Source organism: Myotis nattereri (assembly GCF_964212035.1).
Source record: "Myotis nattereri genome assembly, chromosome: 16".
In the NCBI taxonomy this organism is placed as follows: domain Eukaryota; kingdom Metazoa; phylum Chordata; class Mammalia; order Chiroptera; family Vespertilionidae; genus Myotis; species Myotis nattereri.
This window is the reverse complement of record NC_138091.1, coordinates 40,904,052-40,924,251: the sequence shown is the minus strand read 5'-3', so window position 1 is coordinate 40,924,251 and position 20,200 is coordinate 40,904,052. Positions and strand designations below refer to the sequence as shown.

The following is a 20,200-nucleotide window of genomic DNA, read 5'->3' as shown; positions in this document are numbered from 1 at the left end:
TCCGCTCCCGCTCAGCAGCTCTGCTCCGTTCAACGGGACGCCCTTCCCTTCTGCAGAGTCAGAGTTCAGGGTCCTCTGTGCACTTCCCACCGCCGCGGTCAGCTTGTCATTCGCCCTGGCACGCCCTCTGCTGCTTTTATCCTGGGTCCTTTCTTGGGCCCCTCCCACCTCCGTCGCAGGGTCCAACTGGAGATGATGAAGGAGGCCGGAGCCATTACCAATGGGCCCATTATCAGCGCAGAGTGGAGATGACATCGAGCCATCGGGACACCCCCTTCCCAGACTGGAGTGTGAACACAGGGTAATCCATTTTCCATGTTCGGAACGTCCTGCCTTTCTCTGACGAGGCACAATCCTGTGACACACTGGAGACCGGGAGGTGGACACATCGTTCTGGCTTCCTCCATCCATCCTGGGTCTGCTGTGCTGCAGGTGTGGGCTGGGCTCAGGGACCACAACGATTAGGATGCGGCCCTCAAGGTTCCCAGGATGTTGAAGGAGAGCCGTTCCCAAACACAGGGGGAAACTCCCGCCCTCCTCGGCCTCTACTTCGTCCCCACCGTGGCCGTGCCTCTGGTATGCATCACTTTTATAATAAACCCTTTTTATGGAAGTATAACGGACATACAGAAAAGTGCACAAAAGGGTACAGTTGCATGATCCCAACAGGTCAAGAAATAGCACCGCTGCTGCTTAATCTCCGTGGCTGACGTTTGTCTCCGGAGACATGTGGGACAGGGACAGGGTAGGGGTGGGAGGGGGATGTGCGGGGCAGCCAGCTCGACCTCAGTCCCCAGGCCTGCACTTCACCTGCGGGGCTTGAGAGGAGGGCAGAGCCCCCGAGTCCCCCCACCAGATCCCCAAGAGGACAGCGACCCTGACAGCCCTGGACGCCTTCAAGAGAGGAACAGTGAGGAGAAATCCTTCTGGGGTGCTGGTTCGGGCCTCACTTGGCTGTCTGGGACCAAGAGACGGGATAGAAAAGTCTGGAAGGCGGAGGCGAAGGGAGCAGCGGTGGAAGACTACAACTCCCATCAAGCTCTGGGTCGGGGACGCCTGCGTACTGCGCGCCCGTTGCCCATGCGGCCCTAGGGCAGGGAGCGCCGCGCCGCGCCGCTCCGCTGCGGGGGAGGCCATGGCGGAACCTTCCCAGGCCTCGACCCCGGCCCCGGCCGCGCAGCCCCGGCCCCTTCAGTCCCCCGCCCCCGCCCCCACCCCGACTCCCACTCCCAGCCCGGCCTCGGCGCCGACTCCGGCTCCCACTCCGGCACCTGCCCCCGCTCCAGCTGCAGCTCCAGCCGGGAGCGCTGGGACGGGGGGGCCCGGGGTAGGAAGTGGGGGTACCGGGAGCGGGGGGGATCCGGCTCGACCTGGCCTGAGCCAGCAGCAGCGCGCCAGCCAGAGGAAGGCGCAAGTCCGGGGACTGCCGCGCGCCAAGAAGCTTGAGAAACTAGGGGTCTTCTCGGCTTGCAAGGTGGGGGCGGGGCCTGGGGCGGGGGCGGGGTTTGGGACATCCTAGGGCTCGGGTGGCAATGGAAGCGAAGCTCTGGCTGGGGAGAGGCTCCTCGTCCCTGGGATACAGACAGGCTTTTTGACGGATCCTTCTGCCTCCAGGCCAATGAGACCTGCAAGTGTAATGGCTGGAAAAACCCCAAGCCCCCCACCGCACCCCGCATGGACCTGCAGCAGCCAGCTGCCAACCTGAGTGAGCTGTGCCGCAGCTGTGAGCACCCCTTGGGTAAGGCAGGCAGTGCCCTTGGAGCTGGGGCGGGGGAGAAGCGGGTGCGGGCTCCTGCTTGGGCAGGGTGGCTTCAGTGCCACAGAGCTTCATCTTTTAAAAACCAAGGGTGCCTTCTAAGGAGGGGTTGGGTGGGGAGGGTGTATGCCCCAAAGGAGGAGAAAGGAAATCTGCCAATACAGAAATACAAGGGGCCGCCCAGGGGCTGACACAGGAATAGTCAGTCTCGTTTCCGGTCAGAGAGGGACCGGGGTGTATCTTGGCTGGTGATGAAGATGGGTGATGATCTCTTCTGTCCGTTTCCCCCGACTCTACCACCGGTCCTTGCAGCGGACCATGTGTCCCACCTGGAGAATGTCTCAGAGGAGGAGATCAACCGGCTGCTGGGGATGGTGGTGGACGTGGAGAATCTGTTCATGTCTGTTCACAAGGAGGAGGACACAGACACCAAGCAGGTCTATTTCTACCTCTTCAAGGTGAGCTTTCTCCACGTGCAAGTGAGTGAGCCAAGGGGTGGAGGCTGGGGGTCTGCAGCTCTTGACCTCTGCCCCTCCCTCTTCCTCTACCTCCAGCTCCTTCGGAAATGCATCCTGCAGATGACCCGGCCCGTGGTGGAGGGGTCTCTGGGCAGCCCCCCATTTGAGAAGCCTAATATTGAGCAGGTGGGATGACGAAGGGGGCAAGAGAATTGGGGGCATCTTGGAGGAGTGAGGAGACTGGGAACAGGGGAGAGGTTCCAGGAAGGGAGGATGTCTTGCGCTAACCTCAGTGTGTGCGTAGGGGCCGTGAGGGGGCATAGTGTCTCTTCACAGAGAGCCTCGGAATGAGGGGAGAGTCTTGCCCCGGCCCTCAGCAAACCCCCAGTTTTGGACAAGAAGCCCATGCTGGCTGCTCACACCTCCTTCCTGGTTTTGTCCCCCCACCCACCCCTTCTCAGGGTGTGCTAAACTTTGTGCAGTACAAGTTCAGTCATCTGGCTCCCCGGGAGCGGCAGACAATGTTCGAGCTCTCGAAGATGTTCTTGCTCTGCCTTAACTACTGGAAGCTTGAGACACCTGCCCAATTTCGGCAGAGGTCTCAGGCTGAGGACGTGGCTACCTACAAGGTCAATTACACCAGGTAGGCCCAGCCGGGAACAGCACGGGGAGACGCTCATAGCCTCAGCGGTTCCCACTCTCATCACCTCCCCGCTTTCCGCAGATGGCTCTGTTACTGCCATGTGCCCCAGAGCTGCGATAGCCTCCCCCGCTACGAGACCACTCACGTCTTTGGGCGAAGCCTGCTTCGCTCCATCTTCACCGTCACCCGGCGGCAGCTGCTAGAGAAGTTTCGGGTGGAGAAGGACAAGCTGGTGCCTGAGAAAAGGACCCTCATCCTCACCCACTTCCCCAAGTAAGGCTCCTTCTGGCCTATCAGGATTGTGCCCCAAGTTCACATCCTCCCTGTTGTCCCCTTTTTTTCCAGGAAGGCTTCCTGGATTGGCCCCTCCGCTCCCTCCATCAGCCTTCTGGGATCTGGGCGTCTACCTGGCCGACTTGCCTACGGCCCAGACGCAACTTGCTAGCACTTTTGTGCTCGTCAGGGGGTGGCAGATACATGGCCCGAGTGCTAACACTACCGCTGCCCACACCCCTGGTGTCTGCAGTTGGTATACGTCTTATACCAGTTATTTCCCACGGGGCCTATTTTAAACCTGCTCGTGGCTTTCCCGTTCAGGAAGCCTTTACTGACTAATCCAGAACCTCCAGTGTCCCTTCTGCCACCAGGTGGGAGTAAGGTGGCAGCAGGGGGTGGGTTCTGACCCCCATTTTGATACTGAGGCCCAAGGTGATTTGGTGCCCGGCCTGGTCACACAGTACAGAATGGCATCCGTTCAGACCCTGCCTCCCTCTTCTGTACACGATGGCAAACTGGGCCTCTGGTCTGTCCTGGATTTGTCCTGTCCTCCTACCTTCAGCGAGGGTCTCCCAGGAGCCAGGGGACTGTACCTCCTGCTGGTCTGAAGGCAGAGGTTGTCTCTGTTCCTAGGCTCCCAGTTCCTGAGAAGAGGGTCAGTCTCTCTGACCCACCTCCAGCCGCCCTGTTGTCTGGCCCAGGCTGCTGCCTTGGTTAGAATGTGGGACAGACTGTACCTCCCACAGGTTCCTGTCCATGCTGGAGGAGGAGATCTACGGGGCAAACTCTCCGATCTGGGAGTCAGGCTTCACCATGCCACCCTCAGAGGGGACCCAGCTGGTGCCCCGGCCAGGTATGTGCCACAGCAGGTTTTACAAGATCTCTGCTTGGCCTTCCTGGCTGAGCTCAGGTGGCCCCGCCCCCCCACTGTGGAAGAGGGGCTTTGAATAGCGGGAGGGAAAATGCAGGAGGGCTCCACTGGGGGTTGGAGGGTCCAGATCCCCTTTTAGGACCCACCAACACCTTTGGAACACCCCCCCCCCAATTCTCCTGTCTCTCTCAGCTGCAGTCAGTGCAGCCGTTGTTCCCAGCGCCCCCATCTTCAGCCCCACCATGGGTGGGGGCAGCAATAGCTCCTTGAGTCTGGATTCTGGAGGTGCTGAGCCCATGCCAGGTGGGTACTTGACCCTGACACCCACTCAGCCCTCCCCCAACCTCTCTGCCTATCCCTGGAAGACCTTGCCGACCTCCCCAGCAGGTGAGAAGAGGAAGCTCCCAGAGAACCTGACCCTGGAGGATGCCAAGCGGCTCCGTGTGATGGGCGACATCCCCATGGAGCTGGTCAACGAGGTCATGCTCACCATCACTGACCCTGCTGCCATGCTGGGGCCCGAGGTAGGCGGCCTGGCTTGCAGGCCAGCAGGGGTGGGGAGTGGCCCTTGTGGCCCTGAGGTCCTTGCTCACTGCCCTTTTCTGGTGCCCAGACGAGCCTCCTGTCAGCCAATGCAGCCCGGGACGAGACAGCCCGCCTGGAGGAGCGCCGCGGCATCATCGAATTCCACGTCATCGGCAACTCGCTGACGCCCAAGGCCAACCGGCGGGTGTTGCTCTGGCTCGTGGGGCTGCAGAATGTCTTCTCCCATCAGCTGCCACGCATGCCCAAGGAGTATATCGCCCGCCTCGTCTTTGACCCGTGCGTCCCAGGAGAGCCCCCGCCCCAGGGCACCACATCCGGGCACCTGTCCTTGGCCTCCACACCCCTCCCTAGGCCTCTTCCTCCAGCCTCTGGTTCTTCCTCTTCGGTTTCCAGCCCTGAATACCGCTCAGCCCACCACAGCTATGGGGACCTGAGGAGCATTTGGGGGGCAGGTAGGGAGCATGACCTGTCCCCTCTCCCCTCAGGAAGCACAAGACTCTGGCCCTGATCAAGGACGGGCGCGTCATCGGTGGGATCTGCTTCCGCATGTTTCCCACCCAGGGCTTCACGGAGATTGTCTTCTGTGCTGTCACCTCGAATGAGCAGGTCAAGGTGGGTGCATGCCCCCAGCCCCTGCCCCACCCACACCTGCTTCTGAGTTCAGACCAGATCCGAGTAGAGGATGTGGTGGTGCAGCCGCCCCCAACTCTTCTTTTAGTGGCCAAACAGTTCCTCGGTTCCCCACAAGGTGGCACTTGTGCTCTGATAACGGTGGAGTAAGAAAATAACCTGTCGCCCTAGCTCACTCCGCTCTGTGGTTAGAGTGTCAGCCCACGCTGTAGAGGGTCTCGCATTAGATTCCTGGTCAAGGGCACATACCTGGGTTGCGGGTTCGTTCCTGCCCCTATTCAGGGTGTGTGCGAGGGAGGCAACCAATCAGTGTGTCTCTTTCACATCCATGTTTCTCTCTCCTGTCTCTCTCCCTCCCTCCCCTCTCCCTTTCATTCTCTAAAAAAATGAATGGGAAAAATCCTCAGGATAAAAAAGAAAGAAAGAAAACACCTGTTGACAAATGGATCCTGAGAATCAGTCACACTTTTCTTTTTAATCCTCCACCCAAGGATATGTTTTTATTAATTTGAGAGAGGGGGTCAAACCTGCAACCTAGGTATGTGCCCTGACCGGGAATTGAACCCCCAACCTTTTGGTGTATGGGACGATGCTCCAACTGAGCCACCTGACCAGGGCAGAATCAGTAACACTGATATTTTTTATTTATCTATTTTTAATATATTTTTATTGATTTCAGAGAGGAAGGGAGAGAGAGATAGAAACATCAGTGATGACAGAGAATCATTGATCAGCTGCCTTGTGCACACCCCCCACTGGGGATCGAGTCCGCAACCCGGGCATGTGCCCTTGACCGGAATCGAACCTGGGACCCTTCAGTCCACAGGCCGACGCTCTAGTCACTGAGCCAAACCAATTAGGGCAGTAATACTTTTACATGGACCTGAAATGTTGTCATCACAAGAATGTTTACATACATCGGGGAGTTAATTTTTGTAGCAGCCCTGTGCTGGGTGATAGTCCTGGCTTCTAGCCGCTCAGGATCACAACAGACCCACTAGTAGGGCCCCTGGTTCTCCTTTTACAGACCCCAGCTCTGTGTGGTGCCTCCTTGGTCCTGACACGTGTGGGGGCCAGTGTCTCTGCAGGGTTCGTGTGCTGTGGCAAGCAGGGCCTTGGTATTTCCCTTCTCGATTCTGAGGCCAGGTTCCAGGAACTAGTAGCCTGTGGACAGCGCTTCCTGGTTGGGTTTGGCTCCTAGCCCTGCTGTGCCTGGCAGCCTGACCTTGTACAAATTTTCTCATGTAGCTGAGTTTCGGTTTTCCTTCTGCAAGTTGGCCGCAGTACCTACCTCATGACTTGGTCAACTTGAGACTTGGTCACCTGACTTAGAGCAAGTGCCTAGAAATCCAGTGTCCTTCAGTTTTCTCGTTATAACCTCCCTTCCTCTACTGGTTGCCTTTCCTACTTCCTGCCTTGGATCCCCTGGTGTCCCCTCCTTTCAGTGTGCTTCCTCCGCCCTGGGCCCTTCTGAGGTCTGTCCAGCACCCGGCCTGCCCCCTCCCCCTGGTAAGCCCTGCTCCCTCCCCTGCAGGGCTATGGGACTCACCTGATGAACCACCTGAAGGAGTATCACATCAAACACAACATCCTCTACTTCCTCACGTACGCTGACGAGTATGCCATCGGCTACTTCAAAAAGCAGGTGACGCTCGCCTCACCCACCCCACACTTGCCGGCCACCTGGGGCAGGAGTCATTCTGTCTCGCCTCCTGGTGTGGATGGACTGGGAGTCGCTCCAGGCCCCTGTTCCATCTAATATCTGCAGGGATCTCCTTCCTGCCTTCTTTCTCCCTCCTGCCGCCCCTGTGAATAGGACTTGAAGGGCAGTAGGGTATCTGGCAGAATTGGGAGGCTCTTGGGGGTGAGTTGGAAGGGGGCTGACCTAGAGTCTTTCCAGGGACAGATTGAGCTTTCAAAGTGCAGAGCACTGTGCTGGGCACTGTCGGAGGGGATTTGGGAGCTGGAGAGAGGGGCCATGGCATGCAGCTGCCCTTACTGCTCCTGGGAGACGGGCCATCAAATTGGAAAAGTGTTGCCGATGGGTGGGGCCGTGTCTCCCACTCCCTAGGGCTTCTCCAAGGATATCAAGGTGCCCAAGAGCCGCTACCTGGGTTACATCAAGGACTACGAAGGGGCGACACTGATGGAGTGTGAGCTGAACCCCCGCATCCCCTACACGGAGCTCTCCCACATCATCAAGAAGCAGAAGGAGGTGGTGTGCTTTTTGTGGAATGTGCATGTGGGGGTGAGCACGTGTGTGGGGTGAGCATGTGTACCACATGTCCATGCACGAGGTAGGGCCAGGATCTTGGTTCTTGCTCTGCCTCCTGGGAAAGTTAGGAGGGGAGGCACCTGGATTCAGGGATGGGGCCTCTGACTGGCCGGGGAGGGTAGTGGCTGGTGCTGGGATTGGCCCCTCAGACTCCTCCTTCCTCAGATCATCAAGAAGCTGATTGAGCGCAAACAGGCCCAGATCCGAAAGGTGTACCCAGGGCTCAGCTGCTTCAAGGAAGGTGTGAGGCAGATTCCTGTGGAGAGTGTCCCTGGCATTCGTAAGCGGGGCTCTGGGTGCGGGAGGGGCGCGCTGCTTGGCGTGCGGACAGGCATTCTTAGGGACGTTCTCCGCACCCCCCGCTTTGCAGGAGAGACGGGCTGGAAACCACTGGGGAAGGAGAAGGGGTGAGTGTTGTGTGGAGGGACAGGGTGTTGGGGGAGGCAGAGGGACCAGGAGCCTCAGACTTGACATCTATCGTCCCAGGAAGGAGCTGAAGGACCCCGACCAGCTCTACACAACCCTCAAAAACCTGCTGGCCCAGATCAAGGTGGGGAGACCGGGCTCCCTTCTGGGGGTCCCTGTGCCAGTGGCTGTGGCTTTATGACCCAGTGTGGGGTGAGCGGCTGTCATGAGCTGGGCATGGGCCACAGTGATCCTGGTCCCAGCTCAGCTCTTCTCTCTAGTCACACCCCAGTGCCTGGCCCTTCATGGAGCCTGTGAAGAAGTCGGAGGCGCCGGACTACTATGAGGTCATCCGCTTCCCCATTGGTGAGGATGCTCTACCCGACCCCTTCCTTCCACTTCCACCCCAAACCCTGCTCCCGCCTTCACTAGGCCGCACAGCCCCTGACCGCCCCTGCCCTGCCGCCCAGACCTGAAGACCATGACCGAGCGGCTGCGCGGCCGCTACTACGTGACCCGGAAGCTCTTTGTGGCTGACCTGCAGCGGGTCATCGCCAACTGCCGCGAGTACAACCCCCCGGACAGCGAGTACTGCCGCTGCGCCAGCGCCCTGGAGAAGTTCTTCTACTTCAAGCTCAAGGAGGGAGGGCTCATCGACAAGTAGTCCCAGCCTTGGGCCACAGCCTCAACCTTGAATGTCTCCACCTCAGGTTCTGCTCTGATCGCTCGGGAGGCCCTGGTGCCCAGGTCCCTCTCAGCTCGAGACACTCCAGCCCCTGACCCTGCAGTCCTGTCTGGGCCCTTGCGCACCCCAAGCCTCAGCCCTGCCTCCCCCTTCATTGTGATTGACTTTGGGAGGGGTCTCCTGGGTGTGGGCTCGGCGCCTCTGCGGTGGCTGGTGCCAGAGCATAAACCCTGGTCCCACAGAGCTGTGGTGTCTTACTAGAGGCCTGGCTGGGCCTGGCCCAGGTCATTGTCTCCTCAAGGGCAGGACTGACCATTTTAGCTTGAATGAGGGGGCTCCAGGCTTTGGAAGTTCAACCCGGACTGGAGGGGCCATGCCTTGCCCTGCACTGTTGTGTTCTGTCTGTCCCCCAGGGGTGGGGGACATGGGGACCATTTGTTTCCTGGCATTAATCCCTTGGAGGGATCAATAAAGCTCTTTTTTTTTCTCTGTGTGATTGTTTCTTCAGTAGCATCACAGGCCTTAGCAGGCTGACCTGTTCCTGCCAGTACCTCCTGCAAGCTGGAGCCCATTAAGCTCAGGTTGTGCTCAGGACCCCTCCCCAGCAGGCCTCATGCCCAGTCCCGTGCCCCAGGGCCTGCCTGGCTGCAGCCTCCACTTCTCCCTGCTCCCGGCTGTTCCTGGTCCGGGTGCCTGCTGGTCTGGGTGCCTGGACGGCGGGTCCAAATCTCCCCGGGTCTGCCTTTGCTGGGTGACACCATTACAGCTGACTCCAGAAGGAGTGGGGGTGGGGTGGGGGCGGACTCTGCTCTCGGGGGCAGGGTGGCCGGCAGGACCCAGGTGCAAATGGTGCTTTCCTGGCAGCAGCATTTCTTCCTCAGTCCGGGGCCTGCGAGGGGCAGGGAAGCGATCGGAAAGCTGAGCTCCGGTCAGCTGGGCTGGCCCCGCCCTCAGTTTCAGTTTCATTTACCATCGGGCAGAGCTCAGCAGCAGGCGTCCGGGTTCAGCCAAGCAGGGCTGCCGTTGCTGGCGGTGCGGGTGGTAAGGTGAGGCTGGGCAGGGCTTAGGTCTGTCTGACTCCTGCCTCCCCTCGGCCAGATCAGGTTACTGGTAGGTTCCCTGTTCCCCCTCCTTCAAGCAGGATGGAGTCTTGGGCAAAGGGAGGTCTCTGCACCAGATTGGGTTGGCTGGGAGCGGGCAGGGAGCAGATCTGATGGGGTTTGGGCTGAGTAGGGGGCCAGGAGGGCCAGGGTTTGAGTCCCCTGCCATTCCCAGAATGGAGCTGCGATCCTACCAGTGGGAGGTGATCATGCCTGCCCTGGAGGGCAAGAATATCATCATATGGCTGCCCACGGGCGCTGGGAAGACCCGGGCGGCTGCTTATGTGGCCAAAAGGCATCTTGAGACCATGGACGGGGCCAAGGTGGTTGTATTGGTCAACAGGGTAAGTGGCCTGCCCGCCAGCCCCTCTGTGGGCTCTCAGCTCCTCGGTGCCTCTCAAGACCCTTCAGAACTCCAGAGCTTCTGTGACCATCTCTCAGCTCACCTCTTCACTCATCCCAGCCATGGCCTCCGCCCATCCCCTACACCCAGATCCCACTTCCTCTCCCCATCTCATCCGCACCCCAGGTCCACCTGGTGACCCAGCATTATGAGGAGTTCAATCGAATGCTGGATGGGCGCTGGGCCATTGCAACCCTGAGTGGGGACATGGGGCTACGACCCGGCTTTGGACACTTGGCCCGGAGGAATGACCTGCTCATCTGCACAGCGGAGCTGCTGCAGATGGCGCTGAGCAGCCCCGAGGAGGAGGAGCACGTGGAGCTCAATGGTGAGAGCTGGGTGCACCTGAGGCACCCCTGCCTGCCACCCCCAGGGCCCCTCTTCTAGTAAAGATGGGAGATTTTGTGGGAGTCAGAGCTTCCCTATTCACCAAACCCCAGCATACACCCTGGTAGAAAAAGACCTGGCTACAGTGCAGGATCTTGGGCAAGTCCCTTTCTCCAGCTTGAGCCTCAGTTTATTAATCTGTGAAATGGAAATAAATCATCCCCGACTGGCCATTTTCTGGGGTCTGGCTGCAAATTGTGAAGGGAGAAAGGAATTCTGGGATGAATTCTGGGAATTACATGAAACAAAGCTTATGGGAGGAAGGGCTTTGCAAACAGGTTCTTTCACAGCCTTTCCATGTGCCCCCAGCCTTCTCTCTTCTCGTGGTGGATGAGTGTCACCACACGCACAAAGACACTGTCTACAACGTCATCCTGAGCCGGTATCTGGAGCACAAACTCCAGGGGACAAGGCCCCTGCCCCAGGTGCTGGGTCTCACAGCCTCCCCAGGCACTGGCAGGGCCACCAAGCTTGATGGAGCCATTGACCACATCCTGCAGGTCAGCTTGGTCCCTGTGACCTCCCCTCACCTGACTCACTGGGGACCTCCCTGGCCTGCCCTACCCCCTGCCCACCAGCCCTAGGCCGGCTCACCTGGGCAGGGTCTGGATCACTTCCTCACCTAACTTCCAGCCTCCAAAGGCTTCTTAATGCATTTAGAATAAACACTCTACTCTGGCTTAGAGAGTTCCGTGTGACCTAGCCCTGCTTAAGTCTGCAACCTCATCCCTGCTCCCACTCCCGCTCTCCAGTACCACCGCCCCCCCCCCCCCGCCCCCCGCGCTACTGGCCTTCTCTCTGCAGCTTGAGCATGTCAGGCTTGTTCCCATCTCAGGACTCAGGACTCTTACACTTGCCATTCCTTCTGCCTGAATACCTTCCCCCATGCTTACCTGTCTGGCTCCTTCTTGTCATTCAGGGAACAACTTAAACGTCACCCTTCAGAGCCTTCCCTGATCACCTCCACTGTACTCCGCCATATCATTCCATTTTATTCTCTTCAGAGCTCGTTAACACTACCTGCAATCCTCTCATTCTGTTGTTCTTTACTAGTTTATCATCTGTCTCCCCAGCTGCAGTGTAAGGTGCTCTGTATCCCCAGCACCTAGAACACCACTGGGCAAGCAATAAGCAGTTATCGAATAAATGAATCCCCACCCCCAATGGCCCTGCCTCAGCTGGGACCCATCCTGCCCCAAAGCTCTGCCCACCGTCCCCCAGAACAACCCCCCATTCCAGTGAACCCCTCTCTGTTGCCCAGCTTTGTGCCAACCTGGACACGTGGCGCATCATGTCACCCCAGACCCACCTCCCTGAGCTGCAGGAGCACAACCGCCTGCCCTGCAAACAGTACGACCTCTGCCACAGGCGCAGCCAGGTGTGTGGGGGGCGGGGCGGGGGTGGGGCGGGGGCGGGGTCTGGAGTGAAATTAGGCCACCTGGGGCTGAGCCTTGACTCCAGTGTTGCCAGAGCTCTGTGACTTCACTTCATTTGCTATGTACCTGAGCCTCCGTTTCGTCTTTCTGCGAAATGGGGCCGATCCCCCTGTTTGGTTCACTCAGATGCCGCCGTGGACATCTGTCCAAACCCTGGGCACGCGTGCAGCAGAGCGCTTGGCAAACCATAAAGCTGGGCACTTTGTGCTGAGGCTGTTCCAAGCTCTCTCCGGCGGCGTGGACACTGCCTGGTGTCTGCTACGACAGGCTGGACAGGGACTAGCCATCACTGTGCTCAGGCCAGAGGTCGAGGGCACATACGGGGTGGAGGCAGAACAGGAGTCAGGTGCGGGAACCTGACCCCTGCCTCCAGCCAGGACCCTGCCACACGTGGCTGTACAGGAATTTCTTCCTTCACGCCCTCACTCTTCTTGTAGGACCCGTTCGGGGACATGCTGAAGAAGCTCATGCAACAAGTACAGGACCACCTGGAGATGCCTGAACTGAGCCGGGACTTCGGGACGCAGACATATGAGCAGCAGGTGGTGGAGCTGAGCAAGACTGGTGAGAAGGCCTGGGAAGGCCCTGCCTTCAGGGGGCGGGGCCCAGCCTCTGGGGGCGGGGCCTGGGCGGGACTGGGCCCTGGGGGCGTGGCCGCTCAGACACCGAGTCCCCTGTGGGTCCAGCGGCTGAGGCCGGGCTCATGGAGCGGCGAGCGTACGCGCTTCACCTGCGGCGCTACAACGACGCGCTGCTCATCCACGACACGGTCCGCGCCGTGGACGCCCTGGACACGCTGCGCGATTTCTACGACAGGGAGCGAGCCACCAAGACCCAGGTCCTGCGAGCGGAGCGCCGGCTGCTGGCTCTGTTCGATGGTGAGGCTCCTGGGGGAGGGGGTTGGACCTGGGCTAGAGGGCAGTGGCCAGCCAGGCCGGGCTCGGCTCCAACAAGTTGGGAAGGTGCCAGCAAGAGGTCTGGGCCCCTGTTTTTCTAACCAAAAGTCAAGGCTGTGGATATGACAAAAGAGGTGTGTCCTCATTTGTGAAGGTCTCCGTAGATGTAAAAACTAGTTTCGTTATTGACAAATATTTTTTGAAAATCATTTCACTGGGACTCTTCCCTTTAAGTGGAGTGTGTATGGTACCTTTCAACTGGGGAAATGAGGTGGCCAGAGGGCGAAATTTAAGACTAGAGGCCTCAGCACAGGCGAGGGGCAAGGATCTTGCTGAACAGACCTGAGGTTGAGTCAGTCTTGGGTTATATGAAAAGGTCAAGGGTCATCCTGGTAGCAGGGTTGAAGAGGGGTACTGGATAAGGAGCACCTAGACGGTACCCCGAGTGTAAGGCTGGCCTTGAGGCTGGGCAGGCAGAGGGTGTCCTTACATGTGTTCTTGGTGCTGCTCAGGGGCAATCAGGCAGGAGCAGGTAACCCCAGGCCCCCTCCGGATTCCTGCAATCTCATCCCTGTGAGCCCCCCCGCCCTCCTGTCCGGCCCACCTCCAAGCCTGAGTCCTGTGCCTCTGATTTTTGGGTTTTTCCGGCAGACCACAAGAATGAGCTGGCCCTCCTGGCAACTCGTGGCCCGGAGAACCCCAAACTGGAGATGCTGGAACAGATCCTGCAGAATCAGTTTGGGAGTCCCGGCAGCCCCCGGGGCATCATCTTCACCCGCACCCGCCAGAGCGCTCACTCCCTCCTGCTCTGGCTCCAGCAGCAGCCGGGTCTGCGGACTGTGGACATCAGGGCCCAGCTGCTGATCGGGGCTGGGAACAGCAGCCAGACCACCCATATGACCCAGGTGGGGTCTTTGGGGAAAGCGCCTGAGGCTGGGGAATTCCCTAGGGGAGAAGAGAAGGGGAGTCTTCAGCACAGAGAGTCCGGGGTAGGGGGCGGGGCTGAGAAGGGAGATGGACACTGAGATCCCCAGGGCTGAAGGGTTTCCCATTCTGTGGGTCTCGGGGCAGAGAAGCAGAAACAAGGGGGTCTGCAGGATAGAGGTGAGTGATGTCTTCAGGACAGAGGATCAGGGGCCTGGGGTCCCTTGGGGAAGAATAGGTCCTGAGAGCTCCTAGAGTGCAGGGGCAGGAATCCGTAGGAGTCCCCAGGGGAGAGAGGGGTTAGATGCTCACCTGGAAAAATGGGCAAGATCCTGGGGGTACTTGGAGGTAGAGATGGAGACTCAGGGTCCCTCAGAAAAGGGGCTAAGATTTTGAATAAAAGGGCTGAACCAGGAGTGACTGGGCTTGCAAGAGGGTAGGCCTGAAGCACCTCATATACCATCCTCTTTCTCCTCCCCCAACCCCAGAGGGAACAGCAAGAAGTGATCCGTAAGTTCCGGAATGGTACCCTGAACCTCCTGGTGGCCACGAGTGTGGCAGAAGAGGGACTGGACATCCCCCAGTGCAATGTGATTGTGCGCTATGGGCTCCTGACCAACGAGATCTCCATGGTCCAGGTGCCCAAACCACCCCACTCAACAGTCCCCAAAGGATCCTGTGTGGGAACCCAGCCCCACTCAGGCCCCTCTCTTACCTCCCTCCCCAGGCAAGGGGTCGTGCCCGGGCCAATCAGAGTGTGTACTCATTCGTGGCCACCCAGGGCAGTCGGGAGTTGCGGCGGGAGCAGACCAACGAGGTACTCGAGGCTCTGATGGAGCGGGCAGTGGCTGCTGTGCAGGAGATGGACCAGGCTGAGTACCAGGCCAAGGTCTGTGGGCGGTCTGTGCTCCCTGTGGGGAGGAGGGCTGTGGACAGTCTGCCTGGAAGGTCTCTGAGGCAAACACATTCACATTCACACCCATGTTCCCCCTTCCCCTGGGGGCTGAATTGGCCCACCTGGTGAAGGTCTGAATCCAGGGAAGGGTAGAGGCCAAGGATGGGGTTGCCAGGGAGACAATGGTTAGGTCTTCAAAATGCCTTGGGAATAGGCCTTGTCCAGGGCTTTTAATGTATCGTCACCACCCAATACTTTGTGTATCTGTGAGAGCCGCCTTACAGCCCTTCTGGAACCAAGCAGAAGGGGAACAAAGGCATGCCCCAAATAAGCACAGATCCCAGACTTAAGTCAGTCCCCTGAGGTGGAGCCACCGTTGTCCAGCCTCGCACAGCACAGTCCCTGTTTACTCCTGTTGTCCCAGCGGAATTATTGATGGGACCTCATGTTAGATTCAAAGGAGCAACTTTGCACGAAATCCTCCACCGTGGGGTGAAGATTCAGTGGGAAAGCTTGCCTCGCTCCCTGGGTTGCCCCCCCACCCAGTGTTACTTTCTCCACCCAGCTGTTCTGAAGGCTCCAGGGAGGGCTGAGGAAAGTCCCTCTGTGTACCAACGATCCATCTCAGGTCCTTGGGAGCCCTTTGTCCCTCTGGGAGCATTTTTGAGAGCAGGTCTCTTGGGCCCCAGCCATGCCCGCTGTCCCCTCCCACCCCCAGATCCGGCATCTGCAGCGGGAAGCCCTGCTCAGGCGGGCGGCCCAGGCAGCCCAGAAGAAGAGTCGGCAGCAGCAGTTCCCGGCAGAGCATGTGCAGCTCCTCTGTGTCAACTGCATGGTGGCCGTGGGCCACGGGAGCGACCTGCGGAAGGTGGAGGGCACCCACCACGTCAACGTGAACCCTAACTTCTCGTGAGACCTGTGGAAGGGGCTGTCTGGATGAGAGGAAGAGTGGGGTGCATTAAGAGTTTGGGAGGTTAAAGAGCATTTGAACAGGTACCGAGTTTGCAGGTTTTATCACCACCCCATTTCACAGGTGAGAAAATAGAGGCTCCGAGAGCCTCCGCAACTTGCCCAAGCTCCCACAGCCACTAAGTGGTTGAGCAAGAGGCTGGCATTCAGGACGCCAAATGCTGAGGGGCCACACAATGGCCCCCTCGTCCTACGTACTCTGAAGACATCCAGAGGGGCTGGTTGTCCCTGAGCCATCCCCTCATCCTCCGCCCCCTAGCGGGTAGCCTTCCCCCATCCTCCATTTGTTCATTCGTTAAGGAAGTATTCATTAGGCGCCTACTGTGTGCCAGGCCACTGTGCCCATGGTCTTCACACACGGGTGGTGCTGAGGCCTGAACTTGGGCAGAGGGAGTGGGATGGAGGCAGCACAGGCCGAGCGTGTTGAAGTCTCTGTGCCTCTTGACAGGCAGGCAGGCCCAAGGCCCGGCAGAGGCTCAGCAGGAAGGATGGCCAGCCCTCTGGGGCTGGGGGTCCATGAGGTCTGTGGCCACTCCCATTTCTTTCTAGGATCTACTACAATGTCTCCGAGAAGCCTGTGGCTATCGACAGAGTCTTCAAGGACTGGGTGCCTGGGGGTGTCATTAGCTGCAAGAACTGTGGGGAAGTAAGTGCTGGGCCATGGCCCTCAGCCCCAGTCTTTAGAAGCCCTAATTCTGAAAGCCCAGCCTCTGCCACCAGGGTGCCCTCCCTGGGGTGGGGGAGACAGCCCTGCCCAGGGAGCCCCCAGCGTGATGAGGGCGATAGCGCTGCCTGAGGGAGGAGACATAAGCCCCGCATCCAGAGACTCTAACTTGGGGAGAGAAGCCCAAGTCAGAGGATAGACGCCCAAACCCTCCCGTCTCTGTCCCACCCCCAGCTCTGGGGGCTGCAGATGATCTACAAGTCGGTGAAGCTGCCGGCGCTCAAAGTCCGCGCCATGCTGCTGCAGACACCGCGGGGACGGATCCAGGCCAAGAAGTGGTCCTCCGTGCCCTTCCCGGTGCCTGACTTCGACTACGTGCTGCACTGTGCCCAGGCCCTGTCAGACCTCTCCCTGGACTGAGCATCTTGTCGCTGCAGTACCCAGATCAAGCTGTAGGGGGCGGGAGAATCTGCAGCAGCCAGCATCTTTCCTGAGCAAAGTCGGCGCAGGTCCCTCCTTGCCGGAGTCACCAGCTCAGGGGCCTGCTGACCAGCCACAGAGGAACCCCAGGTGCCCAGACTGACTTCAACGCCCACATCGAGAAAGCAGCTGAAGGGCTCATCCCCTGGCCCCCCTTACACCCACACAGACACGTCTACACACTAGATGGAGTGGGAGTGGCGTGGGGGTAGAACTGAGGCAGAATGGGCACACTGGACAGCGGTGCCCCCTTATCCATGCTTTCGCTTTTGTAGTTTGTTACTCCCAATTAACTGCGGTCCAAATAGTAAATGGAAAATTCCAGAAATAAACGTTTCATATGTTTTAAATTGTGCCCCATTCTGAGTAGCGTGATAAAATTTCATGCCATCCTGCTTGGTCCCACCTGGGACGTGGATCATCCCTTTGCCCGGTGTACCCGTGCAGTCTATGCTGTCGGCCTGGTGCTCACTTAGCCATCTGGGTCGTCAGGCCACCTGTCCAGGTTTCACAGTGCTTGTGCTTGCATAACCCTTATAGCAGCCCAACACTACGTCACAATGCCAACGTCATTAACCTCACTTAATCTCATCACACAGGCCTGGAGTCATCTCGTATCACAGGAAGGTGAGTACTATACAAGAAGATATTTCGAGAGAGACTACATTTACATAACGTTTTATAGCATATGTTATAATTGTTCTATTATGAGTTGTTAATCTCTTACTGTGCCTAATTTGTAAATTAAACTTTATCATAGGTATGTCTGTATAGGACAAAACATAGTATATGGAGGGTTTGGTACTATCTATGGCTTCAGGCATCTGCTGGGAATCTTGGAACATATCCTCCATGAATAAGGCAACGACTATACTAGGAATCATCGAAGTTTCCCTTGGCCCTTTGACATTCTTTTTTTTTTTTTTTTGAGGCTCCCCATAAATTAAAAATAAATAGAAAAATGGTGTAGAAAATGTGTAGTATTTTTAAAAATATATTTTTATTGATTTCAGAGAGGAAGGGAGGGAGAGCGAGAGAGAGAGAGACATCAATGATGAGAAAGAATCATTGATTGGCTGCCTCCTGCACACCACACTGGGGATCGAGCCCGCAATCCAGGCCTGTCCCCTGACCAGGAATCAAACCATGACCTCCTGGTTCATAGGTTGATGCTCAACCACTGAGCCACGCCGGCTGGGTGAAACTGTGCAGTGTTTTAAACACAGATTTGTGGAGGCATAATTGACAAAATAAACTACATATTTATAGTGTTTAATTTGATAAATTGTAATGTCTGTATGCTCTTCCACAATCAAGATAATGAACATAGCCATCACCCTGAAAACCTTCCTCGGACCCATTATCATCCCTCCCTCTTTCACTCCCCATACACAATCTGCTTTGTGGTATATTTTGAAGGTTAAAGGTGGTTGTTTTTTTTAAACACCCCTCTTTTTGGTTATCATGTAACCTTATTTGGAGAGAGCATCAGAAGTCTAAATTTGAGCAGCATCAAAAATGTGAGGCCTTCCTGCCCCCGCCCCCTCATGAAAACTTCTAACCCCAATGCCCCATCTCCCCCGAACCCCCAGGTCATCTCCCCTGCGCTTGGCAGAGGCCCAAAGGTTTTGAGGGGTAGGCATGGGGGTAGGGAAAGTTATAAAGGCCTAAATTTCCTGTTCTCATTTTAACAAGAAGGAAAGAAAGGCAAGATCTAGGTTGATTCTTCAGGGAAAGGGCTATTTCTGTAGGAAGAGGCCCAGCAGGCAGGAGTCACCTTCAAGAGGAAGGGAGGGGGCTAGGGCAGAGATTTGAGATTTGAGAGCAGCATGGCAGTCCTTCCTGCCATCTAACCTCTCCTGCTACATCCTTGGTCCTGCCTCAGGGTAGATTTAAAAAAACAAAACAAAAAACTCTCCCTTCTCCAGTATCTTCTTTCTTCAGCCCCCCTCTTCTCCGGCTGAGAGCTAAGAGCCCAGTTCTAGGCTTTTTGGTTTCCATACCCCTAAGAGAGTGCACCCTTCCTCCCCAGGGCCCTTCCTCCGGGCTCTGGCTCCCAGAGTCGCCCTTCTCCCTCCTGTCCCATCTCCACCTCCCTGGGTGCCTTCGGCCCATCCGCTCTCACTTCACCTTCAGTTGTCATCGCCCCTGCCAGCAACGTGCCTTTTACAGGTCAATAAAATTAGCGACAGGGGGGCAGAGGGAGGGGGCGGGGCCCAGGGGTGCTAAGCTCCACGGCCTTGAATGCAGCTGGACGCACGGAGTCCGGGCGCCTGTCATTCCAGGGCTAAACAGTGACAGCTGAGGGACCTGAGCTGGCACTGGAGGGGGGGTGGGGGGGGCTGTCGCAGGGAGAGATGGACCGAGGATACAGATGCCCAGGGCACCTAGTGGTCCCCTCAGTGGCCTGAGCCCCTGGATGGGGGACCCTGACTCCGAGGGAGCGTCAAGATCGCGCCCACCTTACCGCTGGGACCGCTTTCCGAGCTGCGTTGGAAGGGGGAACTCGGGCAAGGAGGGGTTCCCGGCCTTTCTTCTTCGTGTGAGGGGTCTTCCTAGGGAGCCACCGCCTCCGGGGCAAGGCCGCCCGAGGGGGCCATTTCCTGGGGTCCCCAGAACGCAGGCCTCCTAACTTCTCAGCCCCCGGAACAGCCGGAGCTCCAGGCCTCCCTCGGGGCTCCCCCTCCCTCCCCACCTGAATAAGCCGGTCCACCCACCCGGCGGCGACTCAGGGAGGGGCTGGGCCGGGCTCCCCCTCCCAGGCCCCGCCCCCGGCCCCGCCCCCCCTCGCCGGCCGGCCCGGAGCGCTGCGCCCGAGCGCACGGAGAGCAGGTGGCCGCGGCGGGCTCCTCTCTGCCCCGCAGGTAAGTCAGCGACGCGGGCTGAGGACCTCGAGGCCAGCGCGGGAGAACAGGGCAGCCCCGGACACCTGTCCGGTGCCCTCGTCTCAAATCCGGGGGACCCCAGGGGCAGTGAGGACATCCCCATGGGCTCTGGGCTCCGGCCCGCGGCACCTAGCGGGTGGGGCTAAACTCGGGGCAAGTTTAGGGGCTCCTGGCTGCTCATCCCTGATGCCAGGGCCGCCTCCGATGGATGGGAAACGGCAGAGCTGGGCTTTGGGCACAGTTTTCTGGAGGAGAGCAGGTTGGGGTTCGTGACTGCGGGGCTCCGGGTAAGGAACCTCTGCCTAGCGGGCCCCATGCCTCACCCCTTTGCAGCATCCTATCGCCCCCACTTAGCGTTGGGGTGACCCAATTGGCTTCTGTACTGTGTGCGAATGAGGTAAGAGCCGAGGCACATAGAACATAGCACAGCTGAGCTGGGTTTTCTGACAAGCTCCAGGGCACCTGCGCCACTTCTTTACACCTGGGTACAGACATGCGCGGGTGAGGGGTGAGGGGGTGGGGGTGTGGGGGAGCAGGGGTCGTCCGGATGGCCTGGGGGACCTAGGGGTCTGGGGGCTGATTAGATGTTTTCTGTGTCTGTGTCTCAGAGCCAGGG

General features: G+C 58.3%; 2 protein-coding genes across 7 annotated transcripts; both read left to right on the top strand.

Moving 5' to 3' along the window:
* Positions 1-1,096: 1,096 nt before the first annotated feature.
* On the top strand, positions 1,097-9,036 carry KAT2A (lysine acetyltransferase 2A; the record flags this gene model as incomplete). Of its 6 annotated transcripts, none has more annotated exons than XM_081109417.1 (18): positions 1,097-1,474; positions 1,615-1,738; positions 2,069-2,214; positions 2,311-2,400; positions 2,676-2,857; positions 2,939-3,130; positions 3,880-3,986; positions 4,197-4,307; positions 4,392-4,528; positions 4,618-4,826; positions 5,036-5,162; positions 6,715-6,825; positions 7,252-7,395; positions 7,621-7,735; positions 7,826-7,862; positions 7,942-8,005; positions 8,142-8,226; positions 8,331-9,036. In XM_081109417.1, the coding sequence occupies 18 exons, from the start codon at positions 1,136-1,138 to the stop codon at positions 8,522-8,524; spliced, it is 2,514 nt and encodes an 837-aa protein (XP_080965543.1). In that variant the 3' UTR covers positions 8,525-9,036. The 6 variants fall into 6 exon arrangements, with proteins under 6 accessions (XP_080965543.1, XP_080965546.1, XP_080965545.1 ...); XM_081109420.1 differs by having other exon boundaries at positions 1,121-1,474; positions 4,389-4,528; XM_081109419.1 differs by having other exon boundaries at positions 1,136-1,474; positions 7,621-7,696.
* Positions 9,037-9,821: 785 nt separating this feature from the next.
* DHX58 (DExH-box helicase 58) lies at positions 9,822-17,054 on the top strand (the record flags this gene model as incomplete). The annotated part of the gene is made up of 12 exons (XM_081110231.1): positions 9,822-9,989; positions 10,175-10,376; positions 10,745-10,935; positions 11,697-11,813; positions 12,309-12,435; positions 12,558-12,749; positions 13,419-13,672; positions 14,180-14,329; positions 14,419-14,580; positions 15,305-15,495; positions 16,105-16,201; positions 16,454-17,054. 12 exons carry the CDS (start codon positions 9,822-9,824, stop codon positions 16,637-16,639), a joined length of 2,037 nt encoding a protein of 678 aa, XP_080966357.1. The 3' UTR covers positions 16,640-17,054.
* Between the last annotated feature and the right edge of the window lie 3,146 nt (positions 17,055-20,200).